General features: G+C 39.0%; 1 protein-coding gene across 1 annotated transcript; it reads right to left on the bottom strand.

Annotated features, from left to right (window-relative positions):
* Positions 1-1,928: 1,928 nt before the first annotated feature.
* On the bottom strand, positions 1,929-23,940 carry PNPLA4 (patatin like domain 4, phospholipase and triacylglycerol lipase). The gene is made up of 8 exons (XM_009946745.2): positions 23,782-23,940; positions 22,924-23,050; positions 17,163-17,347; positions 14,080-14,174; positions 13,771-13,906; positions 10,399-10,464; positions 3,986-4,138; positions 1,929-2,060 (listed from the first exon to the last, which is right to left on the bottom strand). The coding sequence occupies exons 1-8, from the start codon at positions 23,938-23,940 to the stop codon at positions 1,929-1,931; spliced, it is 1,053 nt and encodes a 350-aa protein (XP_009945047.1).
* Positions 23,941-25,731: the final 1,791 nt, after the last annotated feature.

The raw sequence follows: 25,731 nt of genomic DNA on the forward strand, positions 1-25,731 counted from the left end.
TCAATTTCTGAAGCACTCTACATACATTACCTGTGGCTCTTAGGGCTCGGTAAACATGATAATGCATACATTCCTGTGGATGACATTAATACATGCTGAAAGAAGCCAGATTTTTATGGACTAAAGAGCATAGCAAACTGTGACAGTGTGATGCTCAAAAGCGACATGCATCATCAGTAAATGAACAACATATTTAACAACCTTCTCCTTTAAAAGCAACTCTTAAAAAAGCTGCATTCAGATAAACGAGCTTTGTACAGTCTTGCTATGTACAGCACCATTACTGCTCAGAGAGGCAACCGATTAGAAGATGCACGCTGTTTCTGAAAGCTTGCGAGTACCTCCAAGCCCTCAGAACATGGAGTGAAAAGAAGTGGTTTCAAGTTTCCATCAGAATGTCAAAACAGGTAATATCATTGAATCAGAGACTTAAGGCCATAGCAGATCAGTATGAAAGAAAAGAATTTCTTAATAGCATTATCTACTATTTCTATTCATGCTGAAAATTATCCTCTGCATAAATGAGTATGCAATGCACAGGTGCCTTGGTAGCACAAAGGTAACTTATTTCAATTTTACATGCAAAAATGCTGTCCTACAGATCTGGAAATCATGCAAGCTATCCTGTTTTCACTGTATACAGAGCCTCATTCACCCAGAAAGAGCTGCTGTTCTAAAATGAAAGTAAGGTGCTTTACGTCAGCATTTATTTATTTCATTATCAAAAACAGTACTAAAAGAATTCAATCCCTACCACATGAATCCTAATCTGATGCAGTCTACATATGAGTATAAATCTGGTTAGGTGGTTATGTGCTGAAGAGGCTTTCAAACAGCTATAGAAGAGGTGGTTTTTTAATCTTATTTCTCACCACCACAGATTTTCTGTTATTTTGGGGGAATGGTATAATTTCATACATGTTTAATTCAATCTCCAATTTATTTTAAGTATTAAGAAATCAACTTGAAAAATGCACTTAAACACCGTTTGCTTTCAAATAAATAGTTGTGGATTTTAGCATCTAGGCATTAAGACTGAAAAAACTGAACTTGCACTTAGGAGAGTTAGTGCAAGGCAAATTGTAAAACAACAAGATACATGACGAGTTAATTACCTGTCGACTCGCTTCAAGTTCTCTCCAATAGACTGTTTTTTTGCAGATAATCAGGTTGTTATAACATTCCAAGAAATTTATAAATGAGCTCTTGACAAAAGTTTCACGAAAATATATTTAATCAATTTTAGCAGAGGAACAAAACATAATGTAACAATTTATTACACTCTTCTTTACAACCTATTTTAATATTCAAACATCATACTTGTGTTACAAATTTCAACTAGTACTTCAAATTTTAAGGATCACATTCACTGGAAAAGGCAAGAACATTTAATGTCAAAAAATACACAGAATAAAAGAGTGCAAATGTTTTCTTTCTTGTGGCTAGTGCTGTGTTTAAGTCCTTTAGAACAGTGCAAGATCTGTATTAGATTAGCAATACTGCAAGCGTGCAATTAGCATGCACAGCTATTACATTAAGTGAACAATGCAGATCGTATTTTTTCCATGGTACAACGTTGATTTGTTTCTGAAATAACACTGAAAAAGACTCTTCCAAATTTCTGCAATTATGACAAAATGAGCTTTTTACAAATCCCACACTCAAGTCCTCAGATGAAGCAAAATGGATCTAACCTGGAACCTCCTCAGAACAGGACAACTACCAGGCACGTACGATTTCCATTCCAAGGGGTTTATACGGGTCTTTGGAGTGCAACTGGTACTTCCTCAGCAAGAGCAGATGCAATTCCGTTGCATTTTTATTTTCATAAACAGGAACTGGGACAGCAATCCCTGAGATTCCGTAGGATGCCTGTAGCTGTGTTTTGACAGCCATCAAGTTTTTATTAATTTTTGATGTACCACCATCTATTCAAACCAGTTTTCTTTCAGTAAAAAACGTACAGCATCATCAAATCCATTTTGGTAGAATGATTCCATTTTCTCCTGGTTTGGTGGGAACAAAGCTTGATTAAGTCTTACTAGGTTGGCCAGAGACAGCTGCAACAGAGAAGCCATAAATTAGTTTATTAAAGAAACTTATCTAGACTTGACTGTGTTGCTATCTGTTCTGTCAGCTGTTTCACGCAGCATATGTGAAAACAAAAGACCAGCATGGCTATGCCTACAGTAGTAAATTAACCATGTCCAGGTACACTGCTGAGTGCCAAGACAAACTGGCACAAGTGGTCTGCGTATACACTATTAAACTCACAGCCTCCAAGACATACTGCCTGCCTGTAGAACTGCCCAAAGTTTCCAAAACATTTTAACTTTGGAAACATTCCCAGAACTGCCTCGCAGAGTGGCAGCTGGCACATGTTAAACTTGTGCAAGGAAATATTTTGACAGCTTACTAGTGCAAGTAACCACATTCTTGGGAACATTCCCAGGCAATGTTTAACATGTGAGTATAAATGTAGATCATATTACCAACAAATTCAGAACCACTCAGCATCTCAAGTGGTCACTTCGATGGTGTAAAAAGATTTCAGAACTTTGTTCTTGAATACAGACATTATTAAACTGTTTACAACAAAATGAAAACTAAAATTAGATTTAATAATGTTCTGAACACTTCATTTATATGATTAATACTTTACCCACACACTTTATTACACGCAATTTTGCCAAACAATATCAAAAAAAGCAATTACTCAAATTCTGACACTAATAGACTGAGGAGGTTCAAAGAGACAGAAAACTGTTCACATTCCAATACAGATAAATGAAGATACAAAAACTTCATTTTGTGCAGATTACAAGATTGCTGGAAAAAAATTTGTTCTTAGTGCACATTTTTACAATTCGAAAAGGTAAAGGTGCTTCAAACGGAAGAGTTTTAAAATGTTGCCTGAGATTCTGCACAAGTCTGCACTTGCCAGACCCTAGAAACAATGTAACCCTGCAATTAATTTTCTATCTCTAATCACCAGTTCGTTTTTCCTCCTCTAGATCCACTAGATATTAGACACAAATCACAACCAAGAAACATACAGTAAGTGATTCCATATATTTTCAATACATATGAACTTGATAATCTCATACTTCGTGATCATTTACCAAGTACTACCATGCTTGAAATTTCTCTGTGAAACATTATAAAGATTCAGAAACTGGTCCAATGTAGGATGACATTACGTAACGCTAATTTCATTCAAATTAAGAAAATATATTAAGAACTGTCTAAAAGAATCTAATCTTTATTTTTTCTTTTTAACGAAGGTTTTGTCTACTGTTATTCAGTATTTTCTTTCATCATGTCAAAGGAAGCAATACTGTGGTTAAAGTTTGTGAGACACAGCTTGCAAAGACAGAAATGTCAATGATGAAGAGGCAGCCATAAAAATCAGTCTTAACCTGTATTTCAATATACAGAAACGTTTCTGCATCATCTAACAAAGTAACTTCTGGAAAAGCACTGTGGTCACAAATGTTCATGAGCTCCCTTGAGCAATGAGGTGACAAGTCATCGTCTACCATTTCAAATGTATGACTTAAGCCCGTGTTTTAAATTCAGTTAGAGCAGCTGATTTCAATAAATATGAAGGGATGTTCTGGAGTTTCCCTCTCCTGAGGTATTCTACAGAAGTCTTAATTTACTATTTTTTTTTTCTCCTCTATAAACACTCTGCCTATCCAAAGACAGCTGATACTTAAAGCAAGCCTTGATTATTTACATTTAATAGCCTGTGATAATTTGCTCAATTTTGTACTAGATCAGTGGTTTTCAACCTTTTTTCTTTGTTCTACATTTTTCTTCCTTTGTGTTTAAGAAAAAGTTTACCCTCCATTTGCAAAATGAAAAATGCCAAAACATTACTTAAGCAGGTATATAAGCACAAAACACTTAAAAATAAGCATAACCTTAACTGCGCATCTACATTTTTCTTCTTCTGAAGTTATTTAATAAACAAGCAACTCACCATTATATCTTGTCTTGCAAATTTAACGTAAAGATCCACACGTCCTTTATCTTGTGGACAGATATCTAATCGACCACTGAAAGGAGAAATCGTCACAGTTCTTCCAACAGGCAGGATAGGAAGGCCATTGGTAAGGCCACCATCAACCCACTTCTATTGAAAAATACAAATATTTTCAAAGTAATTTTCAACTTAGTACAGTATGATCACAACTGAATACTTCATCCTTCCTGTCCCTGCCTCCTCCACCCCACTCTGAAGAAAAGTTTCCTTCTCAGAATACCATGACTAAGCTTGAGCATGAGGCATAAAATTCAAGGAACTGATAATGTACACACAGAGTGTTTAATCAATGAGCATTGGACATAATGCATAAATATGTAATATATTTATCAGGCTACCGATAAGGCTTATTAGTTAATCTAACAACAAAATGCCCCATACAGAATTTTTCTCAACACATACATGAAAAGATAAGATTGTTACTATTACACCATATCACATAATGTATCCTACACTCCTCTAAAACACGACTCTGATTCAAACTAGGAGCCAGACAATTTGTATGTGCAGGTAAACTGACTGCACAAGCTAAACCAAACATGACTCCTCTCTTCTTTCAGAGTCTCTTCTCTTCTTACACACACAACACAAGACAGCAAGAGTGGAAAGCAGAGGGTAAACGCGGGAAGGAGCCGAACAACTCTAGCACATAAGAGGAAGCAGACCAAGTCTGCTATAGGAGTTGAGTACAGGAAAGAATGGGGAAGAAAAAACCAAAAGCAACCAATTAATTTCTTGCAGAGCCCCAGATATTTCTTGGTTCTAAAGGCAGTTCAGGGGCACAAGCCTGATCTCTATAGGGCCCACAGCCAAATCCCATTCCAGTATAAGCTGGGACAGCTGTGACATCTCTTGCCAATATATTTCATACATTCACACTTCTTTCTGTGCTTATAGGCACAATGCAGAACTCAGCATCAGTCTATTGGCTAGATGCATTCACTGACATCATACATGAGGTCTGGTGATCAGATGTACCTCACTGAACTTTACACCTCAACAGTTAATTAGTCAATCTATACTTCTTTTGTCGTCAAGGGAGAGAAAACTCTTCTAGCACATGACTCGCCTTATCCTAAAGCAGATAATTACATCTGATTTGAATTGTGCTGAAAAAGTGCTTTCTTCTCCACTAATTATAAAGGAAGCATACACTATGTAAGATTTAGACTACTGCAGACGCCTAAAGCTAGGCAAGCTGAAATGCTGTAAGAAATAATAAGATTCACCTCAGTGTTTCTTAGGGTTTTGACCTCCCCAAAGGTAACCTGAATACTCCAGGATATCATCTTTAAGTTTCATTACACAGAACACTAAAAAACAAATGGCAAATTGTGCTAGTTCACTTCAGCAGCAATCAGACATAAGACTGCTTTTCTGCTGTAGGTGGCACTATACGCGACCACTATGAAATGGCAAAATAATGCAAAATTTTTCCACAAAATTCCTGTGGTGTTTTCAGGAATTCAGTCACAAAAGTACAAAAAAACCCCAAACTCCCACAAAAAGTATACTATCGGGAAGCTGTTTATGACATCGAAATTAAACTTGCCTTCAAACTGGTGGGAAGACACTAGCATTCAGTGCAGTGACTGCTATACAGGAAGCATTATCTCAGGTTACAGTGTTCGTTCTTAAGAAGACCCTGAGATTCTCTGACGTCTGTCATTTGGTTGTACAGATCCCTCTTCAGCTGTGTCCTTTACTCTCACTTAAAGCAAACCTCCTGTTAATTCTATAGGTATAGATTTCTCCCAGTGCCACATTGGAGTTCATAAAACCAAGAGACTGTTGCTACACGCCCCTCCTTCCACTGTCAAATCCTGTATCTGGTGACACATGGAGTTACTCTTTTACACAGGGATATATAGCAAGCATCATTTGGGGGGTGCGTGGCATGTGTGCGCTCTGTCTCTCCACTCTGCCCTCTTCTTCAATTTATGCTCCTGAGCTTAAAATACAAGCTACAAATATTCACATTGAATAGTTTCTATGGCTCTTCTCACCCTATTATTTCATAATATGCTTCAGAGCTTGACTCTTGACATTAGCTGAACACAGTGTCCACAATCCAACACTGAATTCCTTCAATTTTCACAAAATTCATATTTTCAACGCTTAGGATTGAGAAATGGAGGCAAAAAAAAAAATTCTAAAACCTTTTAACACTATCTTTCAGATTTCTCGAACTCTATTACACCATTGCTGTGATACCTGTGAGTAAAGCTGCAACATACCTTAACATTTCTAATACTATGGGGTTTTTTGCGTGTCTATAAATTGTCATTTATTATTTATTTATATGCAATGTTCCTTGGAGTACTAAGTGGCCTTTTGTTGCAATTCCTACAGTGAAAAGAACAGTGGAATCCCTGTCTAAGCCACAAAGACACCATAACAGATGACATTGTGTTTCACAAGTCTAGCTTAGTACTTTTACCACTCAAAAGTTCTTCCACTTTCACAATACTGATTATTCAGGCTTTCCCCCCTCTGCTTTTGTGTAGCTTCAATACTTATTTCAAAATCAAAACATTTACCAAGGCAGGGGCAATACTTTTTATTAAGCGCTATCTTTTGTAGATTCTGCTATTCCTGGCCAGTGTGCCCTCTGTAATTTCATTTTCTTTCAAGTATTTGGGAGAAAATGCTTCTCAGTGAAAAATATTTTAGCTTCACAGTCCCTCAATGTCACATAGTTAAAATAAAACATTTAGGTGTTGCAAATAAAGAGATGTAATGCCGCAGCTTCTTTTAATTCCATTAACCTATTCTTGAAAAATGCTTCCTAGCTGATGAGGCAAATTCCTGGCAACTTCAGAATTAGTTTCTCTTTTGTAAGTACAGAGCAAAGAGAGACAAAGCTCTGAAATAATGTGCAACGAAAACCAAACCAGACAATGAAACTGAGGATGCAGGCTGGACCTAACAGAATCTACCTATTTACCAGTAGATGGTTTTCACAAAGCTGTTCTGTAAGAACTATAGTGACACAAACTATGGCCTCATCATCAGATACAGTCAACTCAATCATGTGTGGATCTTTATCTGGCTTAAAGATTAACCTTGCCAGAGATTCAGAGGACACCAAACCAACTCAAAGAAAGATAATTTCACATGGAGCAAGTTTGCCCTCATGTTACTGGAAGCCTAGTCCAAGAGCACCTTAAATCCCCAACCCAGGTAATAAGCTAGCCTAATCTGGTTAAGGCCATTAACAGACTGTACCTTAGATGTTATCTTACACACCCTTTTCCTTCGGGTTATTTTTAGGCTCATCAAACCAGAAAAAAAACCCCAAACTTACTATGAACAGATTGATGTCTATGGTACCATGCAATTTAGCCTATCCACCCCAAAAGTCTAGACTCCAAGCATGCATACTACAGGTATGCCAGCTGATCCCAGTGCAAGCCAAACACTTCACGAAAAAGTATTCTTCCTAAAAAGAAAACCGAAGTGCAATGCTGCTAACAGTTCACTCTTTATAGGCAGTATGGACAGGTTAGAAACAGGTTTGGCAATTTTCTGATACTATTCCAGCAAAAGTGCACCATCCTCCCTTACAAATCATGCACCATGTATCTCAGATAACATATTGAAATACATTTTGAAAAGACTCCCAGAGGACCTGGTAATACGTATGCAGGTGATATATGTAGAATCATATAGAATAGTTTGGGTTGGAAGGGACCTTTAAAGGCCGTCTAGTCTAACCCCCCTGCAGTGAGTAGGGACATCTTCCACTAGATCAAGTTGCTCAGCGCCCTGTCCAGCCTGACCTTGAATGTTTCCAGGGATGGGGCATCTGCTGCCTCTCTGGGAGGCCTGTCCCAGTGTTTCACCATACACATCGTAAAAAATTTCTCCCTTAAGAAAATGTAAATCTGCCCTCTTTTAGTTTAAAACCATTACTCCTTGTCCTGTTGTTACAGCCCCTGCTAAAAAGATTACCCCCATCTTTCTTACAGGCTCCCTTTAAGCACTAGAAGGCAGCAATAAGATCTCCCCGGAGCCTTCTCTCCTCAAGGCTGAACAACCCCAACTCTCTCAGCCTGTCCTCATAGGGGAGGTGCTCCTGCCCCCTGATGATTGCCATGGCTCCTGTTTAGACCCGCTCGAGCAGGTCCATGTCCTTAAGCTGGGGGCCCCAGAGCTGGACACAGCACTCCAGGTGCGGTCTCAACAGAGCAGAGCAGAGGGGCAGAATCACCTCCCTCAACCTACTGGCCACACTGCTATTGATGCGGCCCAGGATACAATTGGCCTTCTGGGCTGCGAGTGTACATTGCTTGCTCATGTCCAGCTTTAGCGCAGAGAAGATCCAGATCAACTGTTCTGAAGCAGAGATAAGGCCAGTACACTTCAGCAGCTAGCAGGGAGTAAGCTCAATTCCACACTGCCATGGGCCACATGGCCTATGAAATTTACTCCCTGAAACTAGCATAAATGCAGGCAGACAGAACATTGGTGTGTTACAGTAAAGGTTTCAGGAAACTTGGAATATGATGTTAATACAATAGGTGGCCTTACAGAGCCAAATCAATATGTAGTCCATCTTACTGACTTCAGTGCTCACCAGGTCTGGATCATGAGGTTATATGCCACGTATCTGGCTCGACACTGCATGCTTTAGGGCTCCTATTACTCACCCACAGATCTTTGCTATCCACTGTTCCAAACCAAGGAAACATTATTGCAAGAGAGATCCTAAGGCTTTTGCTTTCACCCTGCTTTAAGTGTTTTGGACTGAAGAATGGAAGTCATACGCATTTACACGCAACAGTTTTCTCAAAAAAAAAAAAAAATCCCCAAACCAAAGATGCACTGCTTTACAGAGTATGAGAAAAGTCAGTGCAGAGATGCAGAACTAATCATTCCAACAAACAGCAATATATGAAAGCAACCTCATTCCCAGAAACTGCCTTTTCTGAATCTCACTTAAGAGTAGTAAGAAGCTTTCAAGCAACAGAAGAACCAGTTTCCACGAAACACTCATCGATTTCACTTTTGAATGCAGAAAATCAAATTAGGCAGGAATGAGAACTGTCCACTAGGAAGAGTCTGCAGGTGTTTCAGTAAATACTACAATACCTATTGAAATCATAATAGCAGTGTTCATCCAGAACAGTAAATTTTAAATAAGTTTTGGACAAAACTCTAAACAAACTTTTCAATTTCTTAATTGAAAGCAAAACACAAGAAATTTAACAATGACACTTCCTTCCCTTTAACTAATGGCAGAATGAACCTAAAACATCCATGTATGCCCTCTGAACTGCACAAGCAACACATAAAACTGCAATCAACAAAATTTCCAGACCCTGAGAAGCTGCAAGCAGTCTCCAATTAACTCAAGCAGTCAGGCAAGACTGATTTAAGCCTTTCATACGTTTTAGCTGGTATGTATCACTGAATATGTAATTCTAAAGCTGACAAGCTTTCTGACATAACAAACTCCAGCGCCTTCTTGCTAGAGACAAATGCGTATGGTTTTGTGAGTATTTTTTGGCAGGGTGGCTGTGAGGATTACAGACGTTCTAAAAGCATCATTTGGATACGTATGAGGAAATAAAGGAAAAAAATGTCATATAATATTTCTCAGAAAGAAAGAAATGGCTATTTTCATGCTTCTAGTAGTTACAAACAGACTAAACAGCCACAATTATTCTTAAAATGTTAGTTAATATATTTCTGTCAGAAAGATAAAAAAGTTCTTAAAGCTAATCCAAGTACAGGCAAGTGTGAAAAGGTTTTCTTATAGTACTGTATAGCTCTGAAAACTTCATAGCCATGTGCCATAGGGGAAAAAAAAAGTTTATTCTTTAACGCTTGTCCAGAGGAAAGAGTTTTGAAGGTACCTGGCAAGCATGTAACTGTACAGAACATGAGAACAACACGTACGTAAACACACCCATGTACTCCAGCAGCATCCAATGTGCCAAGACCTCCCTTACCATTCCTTTCATCAAACATAAAAAGCAGAACTGTGGTCCTTTAAATTGAAAAAAAACCAAAACCATTTTAGAGTTGTAACGCAGCTTGTCAGGAGAGGCATCTTTATGAAGAGAAGCTTCTTCTCATGCTAAGTGTTACACACGATCTTTAAGAAACAGCTTCTTGCTACAGAGATCATTTCAGTCTCAGCACCCACAATTTTTGAAACAACACATGAACAAACTCACGTCAACTTTCACGGTGTTAATCTACAGTATCAACAGAAACAGTAACTATTCTACAAAATATAGTACTGCAGTTACCAACCCTTAAGATCAAATAATTACATCATAAATGAAGAATGCTCTTACCCACACAAAAAAAGTTGGTAGTTAAGCTTAATGAAAAATTACCTCTCCTTTGTATTCCACTGGCTTAATTCCTGCATATACTGGTATAAAACTACTGGCTAGCAGGACCTAGAGGAAAGAAAGCAGAAAGAATAGAGAACAAAATTGAAGACAAGGCAACAAAGTAATTCTGAACCAATACATATTTTGGTACATAATTATCTATATTAAATAACATAGCAGTAATCAGTCAATAGATGTTTTACACAAAAACATTATCTCAAAATGTATTGTTTCTGTAGTATGTCAAAATGTGATTAAAACTATTCAATAGGGTTTGGTTTTTTATGACTTGACAGTGACAACTCTCAAAACAAAGTGTTAACAAATTAACTCATTGATTAATGTAATTCAAGAGTATGAACTTAGTCTTCCACAATGTGAAGTAAATCTATGATTTTGCAGAAACTAAATATGTATATGCTGAAAAAAGAAAAATGCAATAGAGTATTGTCAAAGAATCAGAATTCAAAATTTCCAAAATACTATAAACAGCCTGAAAATTCAGATACGTGTATCTTTTAACAGTATCGATACTTTGCATTTAATACATTCAAGTGTTAACAAATTACTATTTGTCCTACTGTAAGCCTAGATTGCTGTCTACTGCAGTTCTCAATTTTTATATTTATTATTAAGACCAGAACACCTCTTCTGTCATGTATAGATGTGCAGACACACATACCTTTCTATCCACTCACAGCAATATCTATGAGAGGGTGTATCTCTATACCTCTGTATCCACCCACATACAGATATATATGCAATCAGTGTACAGCATTTCAAAGAGAAGGGGTAGATGTGTGGATAAAGTGCAGCATGTTGGAAATTTTTATACAGCTAAATGTGGTGAATGCGCATGCCATGTGCTTGTATGGCAGCACGAGACACACAGCTGGGGAAGAGAAGCAGGTTAGACTGGAGTATATACTACCTGAGAGATGATCAGGTGCAAAAAAACCCACAATCCATGGAGGTTACGGAAGAAAATGCCTGAGCTTTTTTTGGTGGAATTGCATCTATTTTTAAAACAAATTAAGCTACTTTCAGTATTAAACATTCCTCCTTCCCTAACGAGTTTTAATTAAGACTCTATATGAAGTCTTTAACTTTCACTTCAATAATCTTTTCTTGCCTATTTCTCTTCCCAGTGATCTAAAGCACTAAGCTTTGTCTGAGCTCAGATAAAAAGGCTTTCTCTTCTTATTTTCCAAATGGGAAATTGCAGCTATTTCTCTACCAGACAGGCCATTCCCTCACAAAAGCATACAAGGTCCCCCTTGAAACCATTCCTCTCCAGATTTTCAAAAGTGACATCCTACAGGGTTCCCAAGTTCCCAACATCAGCTTCTTCCCCAGCCCAACTCCCTTTCTCCTCTATCCTTCATCTCAGTAACTCTGGCCCTTCAAAACAAACAGAAATGGGGACAAAAGGTTTAGTGAAGGAAGAGTCAAAATGAGGTGACCCTGAAGTGTGAATTCTTTTCAACAAGACTGAAGAAAGCAGCTGGCCTTCCTTATAGTCACTTAGATCTCAAGAGTGAGGCAAAGAAGGGCAAGCTTGAAAAACTAACATTTTCGGTACTGCCCTACCGCTAGCAGACCAGCGTGGACTCCTGTTCACTGCTCTCACCCTTCCAAACTAAGTACAACAGTGTTCTGCGACCTTCTTCCTCACAAACATGCAAATCACGCCTCTCTTCCCCCTCACCTCCAGTTTAAGAACTGCAATTCTAGGAATGTGGATGATTGTCTTCACATACTTAAAGACTTTTTCAAAAGTGGGAGATTATTAGCTGCCTTGCCACATCCACTGGGAATAGTAAAAGAAAATAATAGCAACATATATTCAATTTAGCCATGATGAAAAAAATTGGAAATAAGCCCCGTTAAGCATGAAAACAAATTGCATAGGGAATCTGAAAGATTTCTGGCAGAGGGTACAGAAGCTTTGCAGTTACAAAACACTGCCTGCCCAGCAGTATCTCTGTCCATGCCTTGGATAGAGCAGATCATGTCTAGGTATAGTGCGATTACACAACCTAACAAGCTCTATCCTCCATGCTGCCGGGACAGCCATCAAGTTTCAGACCATTGTATAAATGATACAAGCATAGCTATGGCATACACAAAAACATGGATTATGAGATGCACTGAAAGAACACACAATATGAGTGTATTTCAATAAGCAATTATTTCGAATTTTATCAGTATTATTCCAACCTCTTGTACTGCTAGCTTATGGAACAAAAGAATAAAACAGAAATGGTTAAGTCAATGAAAGTACTATTGAAATACTAATAAAATGTATTTCCAAGGTCGTCTTGACGTTTCTAATTGTCTTCAAGTTAGAAGATTTCACTGAAAAAAACCCATAAATCTACAGAATAATCATCTCCATGCTTGTCACTGCTGGCTACTATAGCTCAAATTAACAGAGCATAATTTGAGATAAACTTTTTGCATAATTATCTTTGCATGATTAAGTCCTAAAAATTTTGAGAGCTGATTGACCGTGTACAACATAACAGAGTCAAGATTTTTAAAAATGATACCTTAAAGGCAAATTTCCAATGCATACTTCGAGATTTTGTTAACAAGTGTGACTTTTTTCTTTAAGTGTTACTTATAACAAAGCTCTTATTTACTCTAGGCATCCAGGATAAGGAAAGAAGGAATTCCTTCTTATTCTATTTTATCCTTTATTCTGCTATATCTTATTATATCCTCCACTAAGATATAATCAATGACTAAAAAGAACATTTGCTTTACATGCATCTGAATTGCTCCTACGATTTCATGTCACCTTATGTATGCAATCCTGATCCAAATGTAAAAAGCGGCATTCAAAAGAATAAATAGGCAGTAAAAGATATGCTTTCCAGTGACAGTTAAAACACAGTTTGTATATGGTACTTAACACTACATTTATTCCCCACAAGGGCCTGTAGAAAGTGTTGGATTTTATTTACTATTTTTTTTTTAAATTTACTTTCTTTTGTGATGAAACATAATATAAATAGTGTCAATGAAGTAAGATATGCAAAAAGACTCAGCAAAATTTGGACATTCTCTACTTTATTCTCATCTACTGTAACCAGTAGCTGCCCTGTTACTTTTTAAACACACTTTGCCTACAAGGTAGTACTTTGAAAACAGATGAAGGAAACACACACACGTAAAAAATTCCAGCAAAATTTGTGAAACTGTAGGACCAAATTCTGCTTTCATTGTTTGTTATGGTTGTAGCACCACTGACAGTGCAAGTAATTACTTAAGGAAAACAGTGATTTGTTGTACAGCTAATAACATACTCCTAAGCCTTGAAGAAACTCAAGCATTTTTATTTAAAGCAGCAATATTCAACTTCATTACCTTAATGAGGTCCTCCCTGGAGGCAAAACTTGAAACCAAGCGATTTTCCCCATTTTTGGTGTTAGTGACTGACACATAGAGCCGGTTCTCAGCCATCTCATGAGCATTAGAAGGAAGAATAGACTCTATGCCTTCCCTAGAGTAAAGAAAATGCTAAACATTATTCAGTAGCATTATTTAAAAACCTTGCAAATATGTTAGGGGTGAAAGTGAAGTGCTGACCACCCCGCAATACAGAAAAAAGCCACACAGTCTCCATTTACAAAACTTCACACAAAAATGATCTTATAGATGCATAAAGGAAGGTACCTAAGTGTTTTCATAAAATCATAACCAGGCGTTACAGCACCGAAGTCCAGTTTTCTAACTTCGTCCGCAAATCCATAGGCAAACTCCTTACATTTCTGGAAATTAAAAATATTCACCATTAAGGATGTTTTAGTATTGGGAATCGTGTTCAACTGTGCTATCTAAAACATACTAGCAGCTAAAGCTTTAATCAAGAGAGCTGCAAGATGCACTGAAATATTTTCCCATGTGATTGGTTTGCAACAAGATACACGTAACAAAATTTTGGTCCCTTTATAAGAACTAATTTGTGAGAAAACAAGATCCTTAATAAAAAAAATAAAATTAATATAATAAACCCTCACAAGAATACCGCTTTAACAATCAAGGAATGTTAAAGGCTATTTTTCTCTGTATTATCACTGCTAAATAATCAGTTCTCTGAACCATGACATTACAAGAACAATCACTTATATTTTAAGTGTAAAGCCACATTTTATTTGAGAGATTACTTCAGCACTAAAACAAAACACAAGTACCTTAAGATGCCCATAAGCATTAAAAAAAATTACTATTATGACAATTTCTTCTCACTAACGCAAAAGCCATGCTACTAACAAACACACATATTCAATGAATACAATACTATGTAATTATTTAATGAAAGGAATACTATGATGGATGACACAGGAAGAAAAGGCACTGCAGAAGACCAGGCAACAGATACCACTGCACAGAGAACCTCTTTTAGGCAAGCTGAAATGCCTAGCGTTAGTAACTGCAGAAGAATAACTGGAAGTGTGAGCCATAAGAACTCCAAAAGGACAGTGAAGGAATTGGTAGCATGTGTTTTTTAGCAGAAAGATTCTGAAACAATAAATTATGATTCTAAATGATTAAGACTCACTATTCAGTATTTGTATTCCCTCTCTTATCCTTTCATGCAGACTTCTCTAATGATTTTAGGGACTTGGGGAAACAACTAAATTCAATCTTATCCAACTTTCTGGAATTGTTACTGAATAAATGTATTACATTTACCTACACAACCACATGTTTACAGAGTAAAAGATCTACCTATACATATTTGGAGGTTCCTGCCTTATTAGCTTCCTGCATGAAGAATAAATATGTTACCAATAACAAAATAAATGATTGACATGATGGGGGGGGGGAAGGAAAAAAGAGAAAAAATAATTTAAAAAAAACTAATGTAAGAGTTATATTTGTGAATGTAAAATATTTCAGGTTAGAAATGTAACAGAGGTAATAATATAATTATCGTGAGATGAAAAGTTAATTCTATGCAGTAATTCAGTACACAACACCACCTTTACTTAAATTCCATGAGAATTAGGAAGAATTATTCCCCCCCAAAAAAGCTCTCAATTTTCCATTTAAACAATATAACAGAGTGACTAAAAAGTAAATAAAGGACTAAAAATTTCATGAAATGTTCCTCAGTTTGTATTAAAATGACATTTTCGAAGAAAAGTCCATCAGACTCAATGCAATATAGGCTTAGTTTCCACAAACAAAAAATAAAAACTGTTCTAATATTTTTCTTTAGAAAGATCTTTAAGTTGGACCAGGCTGGGAACAAATGCTCATACCCAGAGCCCACAATAAGGAGAAAAATTGCCTTGGGCTGAGAAAAGACTAGCTGCTGTGCTCACCACAGAGGTCTAGTAGAAGGTGCCCCTGCCCACAGCAGGGGGGTTGGAACTAGAGGATCTTTAAGGTCCCTTCCAACCCAAACCATTCTGTGATTCTATGATTTCACAATTCAAGTCAGAGGTATGCATTTACATCAGGCAAACTTGAAATTGAACTACTAGCCAGAGGCTACAGAAAAGGAGTAGCACCTGAATAGAATACGCACAAGGTTCTCTCCACAGAGTGGAACTTGCCTAATACCAAATCACATAAAGAATGCACCTGGAGGGGGGGAGCGGAAAGAAGCCAGGGAAGAACTTACTGCCGAAAGCAACAGAAGTACAGCTAACTCTGCAAGCCAAGTTCATATCCCAGCAGAAGCAAACACGAAACAAACAGAAAGATCAGTGGCAAAGTGTGGTTTTGGCTGGGACTATTATTTGAATCGTATGCAGTAAAAGTTGTAATATGCGAGGCCCAGAGAAGTTACCTGACACTCACTGAAACCTAAGTGTACTTCGAAGAAAATCTAACAGCCTTCCCCACCCTCTGCCCCCCAATAATGCTCTTTATTGTAATTCAAAATAAAGAAATAGTAACATTTCAGCAAGGCCTAGTCCTCTATGTATATGAAGGCAAAGCCACTCCAGGCACCCAAGGAGGGCAAAGCAGCCCTAACCTAAGGGGGAAAACCAACCAAAAAAAAAAAACCACCCAAAGAAAAGCTAATGCTCTCCCACAGAACCTGTAATAGTCACTGAATACACCTTTGCTGTCTCTACATGACACCACATCCATGGTGAGAAAAGAGTGGTATCTCTGGAGAAAAAAAAAACAAACACACACGTACGCAGCATGTCAGAACAGAACGCTGTGAGGCTTAATCCTCCCTGGCACAATGTGAGGCCACTTGAGTCTAAAGGAGGTGCACAAGCCACTTCCTGCTCTGTCCAGTGGAGCACAGCCAGGAAAAAAATGGAGGGTGTGTGATGTTCCTCGACTTTACAAAGATCTGCTCCATCTACTGTTTTCATCTCCTTTTGCAAAAGGATGAAAGGGTGGTGCTATGCATTTGCTTAACATAGCCTACCTTACAAAGTTAATGTTGTTTTCTTGGCTAATGCAGAGTGATTAAGTGCATACATGCACATTTCGGTATATTAAAGCATATCTCGTTGCGTACAACTGAAGATTCACACACATGAAATGTATACTTACATAGCTTAAAATACAAAGTTCATATGACAGATTTTTGTCATAAAGAAATACTTGCTTTATAAACATTTTTCATGAGTCACAGATTCCGTTAATGAAAACATACACGAGCCCTGTTTCTTCACAAGAAAAACAAGAACCAAAATATAAAAAAAACCTTAATGGTAGTAAATTATTATCAAAAATATCCTTTGAAAATGATCGTGTCCTATACCTAGGGTTTATTAATTTACCTCTATATTTTCTGGTACTGCTAATAAGACAGTGGCAGCCAGTGATCCCGCAGAAGCTCCCGCAAAAGCTTTCACAACTTTCAGTAACTTCTTACCATGCCTGTAAAAAGCAGTTGCTGCCCCCAAGTGGTAAATACCCAGAAAACCACAAGCTGCAAACGACAGATTGATATGTTTCATTTTCGCTGTGGAAATAAAGTTTCACAGTCAGAAAAAGGATCAGTTAATTTTGTCTTACAATATACATCAATTCTTATGTATATTGATGTATATTGAACACATAATATGCTATATCAACATAATAAAAAGCAGTTTATTTGAGAATAGTAAACCCTTTTGATTACCAAATACATCAAACAAGTAGCAGTTAGTTTAGCATCTCCAAAATTGAAAACAACTGTAACATACTCCTTAGCACAAATCCCTTTTTCAGTCAAGAAATAAATATATATACACACACAACGTAACTGCACCTTTTCATCTAATTTGTCAAAGAAATACAAAATAAAAGTAGCTACCTGAAAGTGATAAAAGAATTCTGGAGAGAAAACACTATTAGCCACTTAGAGTAACAATCAAATAAATTATAAAACTGCTGGCTTCTGTGTCATCATACTCCCCTTACACACACAGAGTCTTGAACTAAACACATTTCTCTTAGAAAGCCATTACCCCCCGCTTTTTCTAACGCATTTGCTTACTAGTAGTATTAGTAAACATTAAGAGACTAGTCCTTATTTAAAGCAATTTCTTACTCAGGAAAAAAAAAAAACCCACAAAACATATTATTGCTACTATTAAAATAAGAAGGAATAAAAACATCAAAGTAAAATACAAAGCACTAAATGTATGAAGATACACACACACACTCTGAAGGTGTGAATTTAAAATGAACAAAAAACACAACCAGGAAACATAAGTTCAGATTGTTAGGGGTAGTTTATTAAAAAAAAAAAATATTTAGTAGCTCTTCTGTTTCTGCAAATTATGAAAGCAAGATATTCCACAATTATATTGCACAGATATAAAAGATATTGTACAGATTATCTTAGTACTGAATTAAAAAAAAAAAAATCAGCACACTCAGGTATTTACTTGATTTTTCTGGTTTGTAACTAGATAGCTGATGAAATGTTTCTTTTGAAAATAATCTACAGACACTGTGGTATCAGTTCTGACGAAGAGAGGCAAACATGTACGGCAACAGATTTCGGTTTAAGTAGCCTCGTCAGCTCAGAAATGGGAAGAGCAGGAAAGATGAGGATAAGAAACAGCTTTCAAAACCACTAGACAAGACGACGTGCTAAACTCAGCTGCTTTACCCCTAACACAATTAGAAGCAAACCACGAGTGGGTCTAACTAGGTTTACTACTTTCCTTTAAAAGAGCGAGAGGGAGAGAGAGAGCGCGCATGTCTCATCACGCCAGAGCATACTGCCTGGTGCATCAGTCATCCTGCTAAAACCCTACGCTATCGTAAGACAGTTTATCAACCGCACGTTACCCCCTTTACACTGGCAACGCTTGCACATCCGCTTGTAAACAGGAATACCTGTAACTTATATCTAACACGCGTGTACTGACTGACAGAAAGGATTTGAGGTTGGCTCTTGCTGTGACAATATGAAAGAAAGGCATCTGCAACGAACCAAGTGATAAATAGCGTTACCACTTCTAAAAAGAAACCATCTTTTAAATTCAACAAAAATCACTGTACTGCTTATAAGATAAAAAAAGCTTATTCCAAGATTTTACTGGAAAATAAACATAAGTACTTTGAAGATTTATTTATTTTTTAGTAGAGTGGAAGAATACTAGAACAGTCTTTGAAGTATGATGCCATGATGTGCTTCCTTTCAGGCTAGTTAAAACTCTCGGGAGTTTAACCAACTGCTGCAGCTGTTTCCATGCCTTCTACAAATTAGAAGCAAAGATGCATTTGCACCACAGGCCACGGATAAAAGGTGAAGCTGGTTAAAGCAACTGCATTATTAAGTAGGAAGAAAAGAAAGCATGGGAGAATTAACTCCTATTTTTGTCCAAAAGAGATTTCAGGCACAAGACACTCCTAACGTGAAACGCTGTATGAAATAAGGACCACATTTACATAGTTGATTGGTAAGAAAATAAACAAGCAAAGTAAGAGTTCATAAATCCCAAGAATTTTATCTCAGAGACCTATGAAATCTCTACTAAGAAACACAAGTGTAAGATAATTAGGTTATGTAAACAAAACCAAGCATACCTATGCTCATGTATATACACATCTCCTAAACCTTCTACAAGGTTCATCTACAAAGCATTCTGAAAGGTCTCTCTCCCTGCTGGAAAATATTTAGATGTTCACAAACAAAAATAAAGACAAAAACTAAAAAAGAGTATGTAAAGCATAGTTATAGCAAGAAATTTTAGATTAAAAGATTTTTTAAAAAAGAAAGAAATCCCTACAAACACAGAAGACAGTCACACTTCACTGTATAAAGAATTGGCTGGTCCATTTTTGTCTAAAGCAAGGACAGAAAAGGAGGTTATGGGAACTGAAGAGAAGATCTGAATCTCAGATCAAAAACTGCTGAAAATACACTGACTAAAGTCAGAGGTCCATGCCTTCTCTTACAAGGCTTCATGAGTAAATTTTATTTTCTTATATGAGCTTTAGTCCTATCTAATTATCAGTTACTGTGAAGAACCACTGTTCTCTCGAACATCTGGATACAAGGCATTCACTCTCCGATGAGACTTAACTTCGTAACACTTAGATTCCATACCTCTCTTCCTCCTGCTTCATTCCCCTACCCAAGAGACAGAGAGAGAGATTATTGAATGAGTATTCACATCCATTTCTTCACTGACAAAAAAGGTTCAGCGAAAGATGAACATGGAAAAAGAAAAAAGAACACTAAGATTTCATGTAAAGGAATACTGTAAAAACAGTGCTGCTAGTCTCACGCTCTTAAAAGCAGACTAATTTCAAGTCAAAAAAGATGAAGTGAATGCAACCCAGAAAGCAGTCAACAATTTTTTTTTTTTTTTTTTTTTTTTTTTAAACAGAAGTACTTGAGCCACTGGATTTATACGGCATGCAACACAGCACTGTTTTACAGATCCCCCAAGAGAACTTTAAACCAAAAGTAGCAACAGCATGGCTGTGTTATCAAGGCCCTACACTTTCATTAATTGGATCAGTTCCCAGGTCTACATTATGTATATGTCACATAAATATGAAATTTAAAAATATGTCAGTTCAAATGTTAACTGGCAAATGACACTAAGTTCAACTGACAGATGCAGTGGCTACAACTAGCTGCACGACTAATGAATGGGTTTTGCACATGCACATAACAACCTTAAAAGTGGGTAGATAATAAGAATTTAAAAAAAAAAAAAAAAAAAGACTGAATCATAGAATAAATCAGGAGGTCTCTTGCCCAACCTTCTTCTGCTCAGAACAGGGTCAGCTATCAGATCAAACTGGGTTGCTTAGGGCTTTTTCCAGTTGTTAACTTAAAAATTATGTAAAGTTTAGCTCCTAAGTGATAGCTGGTACCTGTTGCTGGGTGAAACAATCATCCTTTCTTTCATTTGTTCAGAATATTAAAGTCAGTAGAGTATTGCAAACAATCAGCATTATAAAGAAGAAACAACAGAACATCAACTTCTTCATTCAGCACTGTGCATCTACCTGCGGGGAGTACATCGAACTGAAGGCCTCTTACAACAAATCCTTAACAACGCACTTCTCCTACAAAGATGATACAGATCAGTAAGTACCATGGTTCTATAAGGAACTATCTGCTTGACAGGTGCAGTTAAGCAGTATCGTTTCACCTTGCAAAGAAATCTCCGAGTAAGAGGAAAAGATAAGAAAGTATTCATTAGATTAATGTCCTGTACAACCAGAAAAGCAAGAAATAGGATAACCAAGATACTCACTTTCGTAAGAACATAAACTTTCCCATTTCTTTTGACTCTTGCAAATGTGTCATGGCAATACTTGGTTTGCAAGTTAGAATGGTGTATTTCAGAGACGGTATGATTCAAAAATGTCTTTTGCTTTGATGATCTGGTAGATCACTGCTCTTTTGATCAAAAACAGTAGGGTTATAACAACTGCCAAGAGGACATACAGAGAAATTTAAGCCTACAGTTTGACTATTCCCTGAAAATTTCTTACAGACTACCAGAAATAGAAGCACAGCCACGTCTGGACATAGACTATTTCTGCAGCTGCCTGTGCAAACAGCGGAAATCTTGCTGTCTTTGAGATGGCATGCAACACCTGTTCCAAAAGACTCCAGAACAAACATTCTTAGAGGGTTTAACATAATCTCTGATAATTAAAGATATTATCTACTAACTCAAAGTTATCATATTGGCATGTCTTAAGAAAAAAATTCAATGAACCTTAAAAGATGCACAAGTGTATTTCAGCTGGACAGTGCACACACTGTAGAGATTTGCCATAAACAGGACATAGAAAATGCTTTTGCCACCGCTTTTCAAAAACATCATCATCTTACTTGACTGGGAAATTTTGAAACAAAAGGATTTTAACTGGCTAAGGGGATAGGTACGCTTCTGCTATCTACAAGAAAAAACAGAAGCATGAGAAAAGGTAAGTCCAAGAAGAAATTAGAAGGACACTGGAGCTGTTCAATCTCATTACTTCACAGGCAATGCAGAAGCACTCAGGAATAAATATAAACCTAAGATTTCTATTTAAAAGATTCTTATATCTGCAGGGAAAAAAAAAAAAATTCACTGCTGATTAAAAATATACTGGAGGGGGGGGCATTTCTGTTTCCTCAGCATTATCTCATCCATTTGTAATGGAAGCCTATGAGAGAATGGACGTAAGGAGACAAGCCTGCACAGCAGAATTAGGACACAGTGCAATATCGCTTTTTCAGGATATGTACTGTCTTCCTAATTGTCATGCACAAGAAATAGCACAACAGTTTCTCATACTGCTGTTTCCTGAGTAATATAATTATATGAACAGTGTACCGTCTCAGTGTCTCATCCAGTCATAACTACCTCCCTGTCACCCCATTTGTAAACAAAAGCTGAAAACGCCCAAAGCAACTGACTAAAAAACCTTTAGAAATAAAAATCAAATATACATAGAATGGGAATGACCAAGCACCCTGAAGCACAGGAGCTAAAATGTACGCTGCGTAACAGCACATTTGAGGATTCGTTATTAGCTAGGAATGACAAAACAAGCAAAGTTACGGAAAGAACTGTTTAGCTAGGCAGCATTGCTAAAATAGAGGTCATAACTGTAACTACTAATTTACCTGAATCATAAATCACCACTCACGTAGGAATGTTTGTTTTCTCGCATTTATAACACATAACAAAGTTCACTGGCATCACAGACGATTCGTAGCCTTCCGTGAATACTCAAGAAATTGGTTCTCACAGACAAAACCAGGCTCACACAAAACAATAACCCATCCAACAGGCTGTACTCTACTTAAAAGCCACCACAGCAGCTAGCAAGAGAATGGGAAAACCAAGTTTGGCATCTACCCAGTCACACAGAATAAACATTGTAAGAGTCTGGTGAAGTTGAAGGAAAAAGAAACCCACATAATAATAATAGTAACAAGCCCCTTAAAATTAAAAAAATAAACACATCACATGATACAAAACTTTCAAATTAAGAGTTTAGACCATTTCGGTCGTTAATACAAGATGCGCAGACAGGACAGGGAAGGCTGACCTCTTAAGAAAAGGGTGGCAAAAGGTTCAATACCTTCTAACGAACAATGGCTTCCATCACATACTCCACTGGGAGTTTCTCCAGCAGCTACTTCAGTTCCCTCTGCTCTAGCAGCCGTTCTTGTATCTACCGCTGATTGTCCATCATTCACCTTGGAAACCTGCAATCATACAGGCAAATTTTACTATTAAAAAGAGAAACAACAGAAGATTAACATTATTTATCCTTAAACAGATTAATAAGGTCAATTAAAGTGGTTTTAAAACCAGCTAGATAAATTTCTCAGTTGCTTAGCCCGCACTAAACTAGTAGAAACAGTGTTCCACTATTTATATATGCAGCAGTTTATATTTTAATTAGATATCTAGAAAAAAAAATTGCCATTTGGAACTGTCAGTGTCCAACATTAGCCTTAATTTTGTCTTCTTTCCCACTATTTTTGTTTATATCCACAGATTTTTTTCTATAATCGTTCTTTGATGCTTTTATCCTCCCTTACCAGTCCAATAAAAATTGACTTTTTCCCTTTTGTGTGCAATACTGCATTAATAAAACGTTTTCCAGAGAACTCTGGTCCTATTCTTCACTAAACGGCTGTCACTGTAACTAATAGGCCTGTCAGTTGTCATCCCATATTGTCTGACATACAATTTGAAAAGAATTAATGTTTCTCCAAGTTAGAACCATGAGACACAAAAAGTTCACCCTGAAACATTGCTTTTCCTGCAACTTGCTGCTGCCCACCCCACTATCTTGATATACTAAAGGCATCTTCAGTTCGTAACTATGGCCGCAAGATCAAAAGCTGAGCTCTGCAGATCCTAAAAGAAATCGTACTGTCACTGCGTGGACACACGTCACTTGCACCCAGAGCATCACAAAAACAATAACCTGGAATTTAACTCTGCTGCGTGGTGCTCTGACGGTGCAGTGGTTTAGAACTCCCGCCGAGAAGTGCCGAGTTCTTGGAAACACGCAGCTAGGCGGCCTGCCTTCTTTCAGCTGGAGCAATGGCACTGCAGCTCTACAAAGCCTTTGAGCAGCCCACATTTTGTTACAAGTGACCTCTGGATGCAGACGACGTGGTAGCCACACGGATACCCTCAGAAGCTGTTTTACCACGGAGTTACAAAGGAAGTGCTGACAGGTGGGCTTGGACACCACGGAAGTACACAGTAGAAACTGTCTCTCTTCTAAACGTGATCTGTTTAAAAACATCAAAGGAGAAAAAAATGAAAAAGAAAAAAAGAGCAGTTGAAAGGTAGCTGCACACCAAGACCCCGATACCGTAACAAGGTGCTCTTCGCAGCCCTCTCACTTCACACACAGAAGCATCAACAGTTGATTCACTCGACAGCAGAACAGCCGCAGGAAGAACGTCTGTTCAGCAGCTACTCTTCCTCTCCCCAGCCTCCAGCTGGCACCACCTTCTTCACCACTAACCATAAAGTCAAAAACCATAAAGGACTAAAACTGTTAATAACATCAAGAACAAGCGAACACGCTGTCCCTTATAATTAACGACGTGAACACGTCGTGCCTTCTACCTCAGCTGAAAAACGTGCAAGGAGCGTTCCAGCAACTTCAAACCCATTGTTCAGAAAAAACCAACGTGCTGATGTCAAGATCCTAGTAAGAAAAACGGAAGCGTGCTGGCTGTTACAGCGCAAGCCTTGTAACCTCCTACGCTACAAGGATATCGTGGGAGCGATTCACAACCCAAACGCACTCCTGGCTTACGCCTAGCAAGACTTTGACCATAAAGAGCAGCAACTGGGCTGCACTTCTCCAGGCGCGGAGCAGGTTACCGCCCCACTGCCAACAGACCCAGCATGACTCTGGCGCAGGCGAAGCCCCGGGGTTACGCTGCCGACCCCACTCCCCATCAAATTTGGGAGCTTCAGGTTTCCGGCTTCACCTTGTGCACCACCAGCCGAGGCCCTACAGCACAGCCTGGCCTTTCCTCCTCCCGTCCTCCTCAGTGAACCACCGACATAAACCACCGGAACAGAGCTGAAACGGTGGGACAGAATTTTTAAACGTGAGAAATAGAGAGCGGCAAACGACAACTGAAGCCAACTCGGCGCTAACAAAGGTCGCTGCGTCGTCTCAACCTGCACACTCACGACAGCAGGGCGGGGTTTACCCGGGCCACGTCCCTCCCAATTCTAGACTCACCCCCCGGCCTCTCCCCCTTTCCCTCCGCGCAGTCTCCCGCCTCCGACCTTCCCGGGGTATAACGCGGCCTACCCCGCGGGCCTACCCCGCCTCTCTCGGCTCTCAGGCGGGGCCTGGGCCGCGGCGGGACGGCCCCGCCTCCCTCGTTAGCGGCCGCGGAGAGAACCCCGGCGGCGAGCGGCCGAGGCCTCTCACGGCTCGGGCCCCGCTCGGGGGGGTCGCGGCGGGACCTAGGCGGCCCCGCCCCGCCCCGCCCTGGCCCCGCCCGCGCGGCGCCGAGCCCCCGCCCGCGCGTGCCCAACCGCCGCGCACCCCGTTCGCGCGTGGCTTGTCCCTCGCGCCGGAGCTCGCGCGGCAGCCGGGCCTCCCCCGCTGCGATACGTCCCCCGGCGGCACGGGGCGGGGGCGCCCGCCACGTCTTTTGGGGGGGGGGGGAGCGGCCCCTCCCCCGTGACGCTGCCCCTGCGCGCGTGCGCAGCGCGGGGCGGGTTGTCCCCCCCGGCGGGCGGCAGGGGGGCGGGAAGGATGGGGCGGTCGCTGGGGAAGGTGCGGGCTGAGCCGCTGCGAGGGGCGCAGCCGTGGCGGGGAGCCCGACACCGGGGGAGAGGGGCTCGCTCCGGCCTCGCCGCCCGGCCGGCAGGTGCGGGATGTGGCGGCGTCCCT

Source organism: Leptosomus discolor, chromosome 1 (genome assembly GCF_034619465.1).
Source record: "Leptosomus discolor isolate bLepDis1 chromosome 1, bLepDis1.hap2, whole genome shotgun sequence".
Lineage (NCBI taxonomy): Eukaryota > Metazoa > Chordata > Aves > Leptosomiformes > Leptosomidae > Leptosomus > Leptosomus discolor.